The following is a 9,283-nucleotide window of genomic DNA, read 5'->3' on the forward strand; positions in this document are numbered from 1 at the left end:
TAATGTTATTAGTTCGACATATGCAAATTCTGGGATAGTCCTTGCCTCTTCCCTTTCTTTTTGGGTGTTATAGCTCCAGTCACTTGATTATATGATAATGATAAAGCAATAATCAGATGTGGATTTTTGTTCAAGCAAAGGAAAAAAATAAACACATTAGCAACTAACTATTTGCTTATTTGCTAAATGAGCAAAAAATTGATTGCTCATTTCCCAAATGATCAAAGAAATGTTTGCTTATTTTACAAATGAGAAACTAATTATTTGTTCATTTGATAAATGAATGTTTGCTTATTTCACAAATGAGCAAAGTAATGCTTGCTGATTTAATGAATGATTAAAGAAATGTTTGCTCATTTGACAAATGAGCAACTAACTATTTGCTCATTTGACAAATGAGGAACTAAGTTTTTGCTCATTTGTTAAATTAGCAACTAAATATTTGCTCATTTGACAAATGAGCAACTAACTATTTTTCATGAGCAGAAAAAATGATTACTCAGTTGCAATTATTTTTTTTGCTTATTTGTCTAGTCAAATGAACAATTAATTTTTGCTTTTTTGTCAAATGAGAAAAAAAAATTCAATGCTCCTTTGTCAAATGAGCAAACTATTTAATCCTCATTTGTCAAATGAGCAAATGATTCTTGCTTATTTTGTCAAAAATTAATGCTCATTTGTGAGTGTGTTTGAATGTTTTAAATACATTAGCCTACTAGCTCAAGGGTAGAACATTGTGCAAAGGCACAAAAGATGTGGGTTTGAATCCCACGTAGGTTCATTTATGTAGTATGGAGACACAAGTTTGTATGAGAGTTTAATTGTAACAAAGTTTATACAATTATAAATCATTTCAAACCATTTTTTTGCTCATATAATTTAGTACGAATTTTATTTTTATTTTTTTAATTAATTTTGTTTATAGAGATAACCTATGTAGGAATTGAACCTACATCCCATATGCATTTGCATAGTGCTCTACCAATTGAGCTAATAGGTTTTATCATATGTTTCAAATCATTTTCAATGTTATAAATTTTTAATTAGCTCATTTGATAAATCATCAAAGAATTGTTTGCTCATTTGATAAAATGAACAAAGAATTCACTACTAGAATTTAAGTAATTAACAATGACTCAATAACGACGACATAAAAATTTCATTGTTAAAAGCATACTTATAACGAGGACTAAAATTGTTTCTCGTGAGTTTTAGACTATTGTCTGCACAATGACAAAATAATGTTAAATGTCTGTCGTTAATAATCTAGAAATACAAAAAATTAATAAAAAAAAAACCAAATCGTCGTTAATAATATATGACGCGGCGCGATTAAAATTTAGAACCGCTAAATTTCTATTTTTCACTCTTACCTCCCGCTGCATTGAACTCTAAAAAGAAACCCTTGTTTTCCCAATCAAAACCTATTCACTCTAAAATTCCCAATTCGACGATAATCGGAAGCTATATTCCTAAATCTTGTTGATCAAGGTCTATTCTTTCTCAAACTTAGAAACCAACGAAGGATATATTCAACATTCGGTATGTTATTATATCTCTTTTGAATTACAAAATTGCAGTTTAAGTTTTAGTTTCAATTTAATATATTAAAGGACTTGTTAATTTGTTAAAATCTGAAGTTTTTCCTTTGTTTGATTTTAATTTTAGGCCTGATATATCAATCTGGTTCATCAATTTTCCCCCTTTTCTATTGTAGTTTCATTTGATTTTTAGTCAAATTACTCAAGTTTGATGTTTTATTGATACCTTGAGTTAACAATCTGATTCTTTTTTCTAATTTATTTAACTATTTGCATGTATCTCTAAATTATTTCCTTTAATTTGTCTCTTATAATTTGTTATCTACGCATACAGGATGTAAATTTTTTTCAATACTTTTAATTATATAGTTTGTTGGCTGGAATATTAGCTCTGTAAATTAGCATATATATGTTGCTATAGATAATCGGTGGTTTATGTGAATTAATTTGAGAAAATTTATGATGTTATATATATATAGCAATCTCGACATACACATCTGATCTGAAATTATGACATCCATAGTTGTTCTAATGATATAAATAGCATATAAATTTTGTTTTCATCATTATATTTTCGTGGGTTATTGGTCTGATATTAGTTTTGTCAAGCTATTTTTGGTGTGTATGTAAGATGATGTTAATTACATCATGTGTGCTAGAGTATATTGGGAGACTACAATAATATATAAATTAGGAATAATTAAAGGGAAAAGTGAACCTTAACCTTTTATTAAACAAGATAATGGATGGGCACTTACTTTAGATTTGATTATTTAAAGGCTGCTCAATGCACTTCCATTAAAGTAATAATAATATTTCTTTCTTGATTTCTTGAAAAATTGGATATATATGTTGTTTCAATTACACTATGATATTTTGATTGCGTAAAAGGATAACAACAACTGAAACCCATAATCTGAAAATGTAAGACAAGGATTTGATAATGTATACTAAATTCATGCCTTTTGGATTGTTTGCGGTTTCCTTTGCAGATTTTTTTGGTTTTTATTCTATAATTTTATTTTACTTCGTGAAAATGGCTCCTAGTAAGGATTGGATGGCAATCGAGGATTATGTTAATGACCCATCATATGAGGAGGGAGTTGACAATTTCTTAGACTATGCTTTTCAAAATGTGAAAACCCATACAATTCGTTGTCCTTGTTATAAATGTATTAATGGAGAATCCGGTGATCGTGAGAAAGTTAGAGAACACCTACTAGTTTATGGAATAGTAAAAAGGTACACCTTTTGGTACCATCATGGTGAGGGCTTAAATGAGCCAAAGCTCGTGTCAACTGGGAATGATGTAGTAGAAAATGAAAACCCTGATGAAGTGCATGATATTTTAAGGGATTTATTTCCCGAGTACAACAATGTCGATGTCAATGACGTTGAGGAGCCAAATGCTGATACTAAAAGATTTTATAAATTAATGAAAGATTCCCAAGATCCAGTATATGAAGGTTGCAAGACTTCTAGAATGTCTGCCCTCTTAAAACTTCTTCATATAAAAACTCTTGGTCGTTGGAGTAATGAGTCATTTACTATGCTTCTAGAATTCTTGAAAAATGAACTTCTTCCCAAGGGATCAAATTTGCGTGATTCTTATTATGAGTCTAAGAAGGTAATGAAAGACCTTGGCCTATCATATCAGAAGATTGATGCATGTGTTAATGATTGCATTTTATATTGGAAGGAAAATGAGATGCTAGATGTGTGCAATATATGCGGTGCATCAAGATGGAAAAGCAATAAGCATAGTGGGGAAGATAAGTGTAAAGCAAATGGTAAAAGAATACCTCAAAAGACACTAAGATACTTCCCACTAAAACCAAGGCTACAACGATTATTTATGTGCTCAAAGACCGCATCGCTTATGAGGTGGCATCATGGTAAGAAGAAAACTGATGGTACAATGAGACACCCTGTTGACGGATCTGGTTGGGAATCATTTGACAAAGAGTACCCTACTTTTGCATCTGACCCTCGTAATGTTAGACTTGGGCTTGCTAGTGATGGTTTTCAACCCTTTACAAATGCGAAAAAACCATATAGTATATGGCCAGTGATCCTAATTCCTCATAATTTGCCGCTTGAGCTTTGTATGAAGCAGCATAATATGATTCTTTCAATGCTAATTCCAGGTCCAAAAGGTCCCGGTGATGCAATTGACGTGTATTTGCAGCCTCTTATTGAGGAGCTGAAGGAGCTATGGGAAATTGGTGTTCAGACTTATGATGCAGCATCACAACATCATTTCCAGCTCCGTGCATGTTTGATGTGGACTATTAATGATTTTCCAGCACATGCAATGCTTTCAGGATGGAGTACTAAAGGGTATTTGGCTTGTCCTTGTTGTTTAAAAGGTACTCGGTCAGAGAGGCTATCTTACGGGGGTAAAGCATGTTATATGGGCCATCGATGCTATTTGCCAAGGAATCATAAATGGCGAAAGGATAAAGATTCATTCGATGGAAAAGTTGATCATAGTCTACCTCCAAAACCATATTCAATTGATGATATTCTTTATCAACTTGAGGACTTGGAGAAAATTATTTTGTCTAATGATCCAAGCGTGAAGACAAAAATATCTCATGACCTTAGGGGGGACAATTGGAATAAAAAAAGTATTTTCTTTAAGCTTCCATATTGGAGGACACATCTATTACGACACAATTTAGATGTGATGCATATCGAGAAGAACATATGTGATAGTATTCTTGGGACAATTATGAATATCAAAGGGAAGACCAAAGACAATTTGAAATCACGTCTTGACTTGGAAGATATGGGGTTGAGGTCTACGTTGCACCCAATAAAAGAAGGGGACAAATTGAAAATTCCTCCTGCTCCATATACTTTTTCCCCATCTGCAAAAAAACATTTTTGCAATTTTTTGAAAGAGCTAAAAGTTCCTGATGGTTTTTCATCAAATATTTCTTATTGTGTGAATTCAAGGGAATAAAAAATTTCGGGATTAAAGAGTCATGACTGTCATGTAATACTCGAGCATTTGCTTCCTTTAGCAATATGTGGTCTTCTCACACCACTGGTACGTGAAGCACTAATTGAGTTGTCCATGTATTTTACATTATTATGTGCTAAAACACTTAAGGTTGATGAATTAGAGCAACTAGAGTCTCAAATTCCTATCACTCTCTGTAAATTAGAGAAGGTTTTTTCTCCCTCCTTCTTTGATGTGATGATGCATTTACCTATACATTTAGCCAATGAAGCAAAGATTGGAGGGCCGGTTCAGTTTAGATGGATGTATCCTATTGAGCAATATATGTATAAGCTGAAGTCTTATATACGGAATAGGGCCCATCTAGAGGCTTCTATCGCAGAAGGTTATTTAGCAGAGGAGTGTATGAATCTTTGTTCAAGGTATATGCATAATGTAGAGACAAGATTTAATCGTCTTGATCAAAATTATGAAAATGTCCAAGGTCATGTTGATGCTCTGCCTATTTTTAGTCATCCTGGTCGAGCTTTAGGAGCTGCTACTGTTAGAGATCTAGAGAAGAGTGAGCTTGATGAAGCTCACATTTATATTTTGAAGAATTGTGATGAGGTCCAACCTTTTCTTCAGTAAGAACCTAAGACCTATCTAACTTCATTCTTTTTCTATATTAACTTATCAATATTAAGAAGTGTATTTGTATGATTACTTTACAGAGAGTATGCTGAAATTCATGAATCAATGGATCATAGAATCACAGAAGAAGAATGGTGTGAAAATTTTAAAATTTGGTTCAAGAATAAAGTAAGAAAATATTCTTTTGATTAGGTTTTGAGGTATATGATTTGACATTCTGTTAAATTATAAAATTTATGTTTTATTTGTTTTCATGGTAGGTTGCCCAATTATATGAGACTGATAAGAGCACAGAAATGGAAAATTTGCTTTCACTTTCACGAGGGCCAACACATTATGTTACATCGTTCACTAGTTATATTGTTAATGGATATAGGTTTCGCGTAGAAAGTCGTGATAAAACCTTGAGAACACAAAATAGTGGGGTGGTTGTGATTGGAAACACAGGGAATGAAGAGGAGAACGTTGATTATTATGGAATAGTGACTGATATAATAGAGATCCAATATCTTGGGCAAAATCGAGTAGTACTATTTCGTTGTAATTGGTGGGACGTATATGATAATGTTAGAGGAGTCAAAACCGATGAATATGGAGTTGTTAGTGTTAATTGCAATAGGCAATTAAAAACTAATGAACCATATATATTAGCTAGTCAAGCTAGACAAGCTTTTTACGCCATCGACAATCTAACTAAAGGTTGGAAGCTTGTGTCAAAGACTCAACCGCGCAACTATGATGAAAATGATGATAACGAAGAAGGTGATGCATATCAACATGGTGAATTATTCAAACCTACATAAGCGGCATCCTCTTCAACAATGGCAAGTTATGAAATTTGTAAGAGCAGGGATGGCATTGATCCAATTTTTGTGACAGAGAAGAGCACCAAAAGTGGAGAACAAGGACCTTTAAAGAGGCGAAGAGAAGAATAAAATAATCTTATTTTTAATTCTATTTTGTTTTTCATGAATTGACTTGAATCATCTTATTTGATAAATTTTTACATTGGAGCTTGTTAATGACTTTTTACATATTATTTTTTTACTTGCCCTTGTGCTTTTGTTTCATGGGATGATTGTTATTGCTACAATAGATTATTTGAAACAGAAAATATGTATGCATGAACTTCAGAGCTCTATTAATATGCAAATGAAAATCTAAAAGGGTGTAGTAAAAATATGGGGCTGGTACACTAATCAATATTATATAGTGCCAGTAGTATTAAGAATTAGAGGCATATATTCCTGCTCTTTGTAAACAAATGATTCAAGAGTTGAATATTTTGTACAGGTATTTCTCACTTAATTTTTAATTTGTTTGGAATATGTTGTTATACCTTTATCTCATATTATTTTTTTTGAATAGCATACCTTTATCTCATATAAATATTTATAACGAGGTACAAATTTTCTTAATTTATTGCAGGTTAAATGGTTCGGCCAAGCGAGAAAGGAGTTCTTCTAAATGAGAAAAGTATTCGACCAAGTGCAAAAGTGGCTCATTCAAATGAAGTTGCACATAAACCTTCTTTGGTAGGATCGAAGAGAAATTATGTACCACCCCAATTGCTTGCTAGGGGACGTGGACAAAGGTTAGCAGACATGTATTCTGCCAAAAGACAAGTTCTGTCTAACTCTTTCAATGCAATTAGAACACACAATGATGTTTTGAAGTCTCTTCAAGGTCAAAAGAATCATTCTAGAGGTATTCCTAATAAGGATAAATCTAATGTAAATGATAGAACTTCCTTCAATCCATTATCTTCTCCCCCACATCAATTATCAAGAAATGATGTGGAAGATTATAATTCATCATCTGAGTCAATGCAAGAGGACAATGATGATAATGAAATCTATTCCTCCCCTGAAGACGAGGATATGCATATTCCACATGATAATGAGGATTTAAGTGATCATGATTTTGAGGCAAATGAAAATATGATTGATCGTCATAATGACAATGACAATGAGAGGGAGATATCTACAGATGTTCAAGAAAATGCAAATGGTAATATTTTTAGCAATTAACAATATATTTGATTTATCATGTATCTATTATTTTTTTGTTGCAAATGTATCTATTAATTTGATACTTCTAACTATTTTTTTTTAATAGATGGGGGTGCATCTTCTACCACTAAGAAAGCTATGATTGGAAAAAAGAGGGGAAGAAACAAATGTAAAGAAATAGTTAAGCTTAAGCCTAATGAGAAATTAGAGATTGAATTCTATAATAATAGAGCTGTGGGAACAAATCACAAGGTATTTGCAAGGCATCTTGGGATAATAGTTCGAGACTCAAATATCTGCCCAGTTAGAGTCCGCAAATGGAGTGATATTGGAGATAGAGAAAAAGAACACCTGTGGACTGCTGTTACGGTAAGTATTTAGTCTAGTTGCTAAGCCATTGATTCATATACTATTATTTATAAAAAGAAGTGGAGTATATAAAAAATACTACTTCAAACCCATTTCATAAAATGCAGAATTTAAGATGTATTATGAAACTTTTGCGTATTCTCTCATTACTTTGTCAATTGTCCTAATCCTAAAGTCATGAAACTGTTAGCTCAAATTGTAATGCATATGATAGCGCTGCACTTCATACTAGTCTTTTACAGGTTAGCAGACATGTATTCTGCCAAAAGACAAAGGTTAGCAGACATGTATTCTGCCAAAATTCTTATTAGTGGTCTAAAATCTCTTTACTAGTATTTCCCTTAGTTGAAGGACAATTCCGAATTTGATTAAGAACTGAAAACTTACTACTGTCTTTGTGAGCTGGTTGTGATCTTAAAGGGACAGTTCCTAATAATGTTTTAATTTTTTTGTATTGATTAAATTGATAGATCATATCTGGTAGTGCTAGAATTAATTATATCTTATGTTCCAACATTAATTGATAATTTATCTTATGTTAGGATGTCTTTACTAATGAAAGCATTGACGCTTACAAGGAGCATGTTCTTAACCATATGAGAGAGCTATGGACAAATTTGAGGTCTGATTTATTAAGGTATAATGTCACCAAGAAGAAAATTACCTTAGCAGTTGCATACAAAGGTAAGCCACCAAACGGAGTTGAAGAGAATGATTAGAAGTGGCTAATCAAGGAGGTTTATTTAGACGATGATTTTCAGGTAAATCCACAAAACTAGATTTTTTTGCTATTATTTTTATATGATATAATGATACATATTGTTAATAATCTACAGAAAAGAAGCACTAGGAACTCTGATAATAGAGCTCATTATCCTAAAGAGCTAATGCATCGAACAGGAAGCAAGCCTACTAGACAAGTCATTTGGGATGAATTGGTATGTTGATAATAATAAAATTTTGCTTTCATGTCTTAAAGTATTGTATGTGATTTACAATAATTTGACTATAAGTGAATAATTATTGTGTTATGGAAGGGAGCAAATAAGGGAAATAAACCAAGTTTAGTTGATGTGTTCCATGCGACTCGTAAGAAAGGCACCAACTTTCCAACTGCAGAGACGAAACAAAAATATGTATGTTCATTGAATGCTTGATTTAGTTCGAACTTTGATTTTTTATTTTTGTATTTATTTTAATTTGGACATGATGATTATATTATTTATGTTGTAGGATGAAATTCGAAAAACAATAGAAAATGAACCATCACTTTCTCATGCACAGGTATATATATATTATTTTTGTCATATATTCCATTACAAGAATGTAATGTACTCCCTATATATATTTCATAATTTGTTATATGTAATGTTAAGATGTGCAAAAATTAATGTATATGAAAAACATGTAGGTTGCATAGAAGGTTTTTAAGTCAAAGTCTCATGATCGGGTTGTGTGTTTTGGAGGAGGTATAACACTTAAAGAAATAACAGGACCACAACCTAGTAGAGTGGAACTTCAAACTGAGTTGACAACGGCAAAAAAACAAAATCAAGATCTAATTAATCGCGTGGACACGGTACAAGCAGAGAATGATGAGCTCAAGGGACGAATGGGTGCATTTGAAGCTGAATTAAAAGCATTCAAGGATTTTATGATGCAACAGCAACAATAAGTGGCTGCTACTTATTGTCAATAATAAGACATTTCTTGTGTTTTTTAGGCTTAAGGACAGCATTTTATAATTAGTAAACCTATTG

At 32.2% G+C, this 9,283-nt stretch overlaps 2 protein-coding genes across 3 annotated transcripts; both read left to right on the forward strand.

Annotated features, from left to right (window-relative positions):
* The first annotated feature begins 1,384 nt into the window (after positions 1-1,384).
* On the forward strand, positions 1,385-9,074 carry LOC145583128 (uncharacterized). Of its 2 annotated transcripts, XM_081640284.1 has the most exons (8): positions 1,385-1,542; positions 6,571-7,152; positions 7,261-7,523; positions 8,066-8,284; positions 8,360-8,461; positions 8,561-8,659; positions 8,757-8,807; positions 8,935-9,074. In XM_081640284.1, the coding sequence occupies exons 2-4, from the start codon at positions 6,576-6,578 to the stop codon at positions 8,240-8,242; spliced, it is 1,017 nt and encodes a 338-aa protein (XP_081496410.1). In that variant the 5' UTR covers positions 1,385-1,542; positions 6,571-6,575; the 3' UTR covers positions 8,243-8,284; positions 8,360-8,461; positions 8,561-8,659; positions 8,757-8,807; positions 8,935-9,074. The 2 variants fall into 2 exon arrangements, with proteins under 2 accessions (XP_081496410.1, XP_081496409.1); XM_081640283.1 differs by having other exon boundaries at positions 8,360-8,659.
* On the forward strand, positions 2,578-5,945 carry LOC145581128 (uncharacterized). Its single transcript, XM_081638191.1, has 4 exons — positions 2,578-4,465; positions 4,571-5,135; positions 5,223-5,310; positions 5,403-5,945. The coding sequence occupies exons 1-4, from the start codon at positions 2,578-2,580 to the stop codon at positions 5,943-5,945; spliced, it is 3,084 nt and encodes a 1,027-aa protein (XP_081494317.1).
* Positions 9,075-9,283: the final 209 nt, after the last annotated feature.

The sequence above is a fragment of the Chenopodium album genome, chromosome 15 (assembly GCF_948465745.1).
Source record: "Chenopodium album chromosome 15, dcCheAlbu1.1, whole genome shotgun sequence".
Lineage (NCBI taxonomy): Eukaryota > Viridiplantae > Streptophyta > Magnoliopsida > Caryophyllales > Amaranthaceae > Chenopodium > Chenopodium album.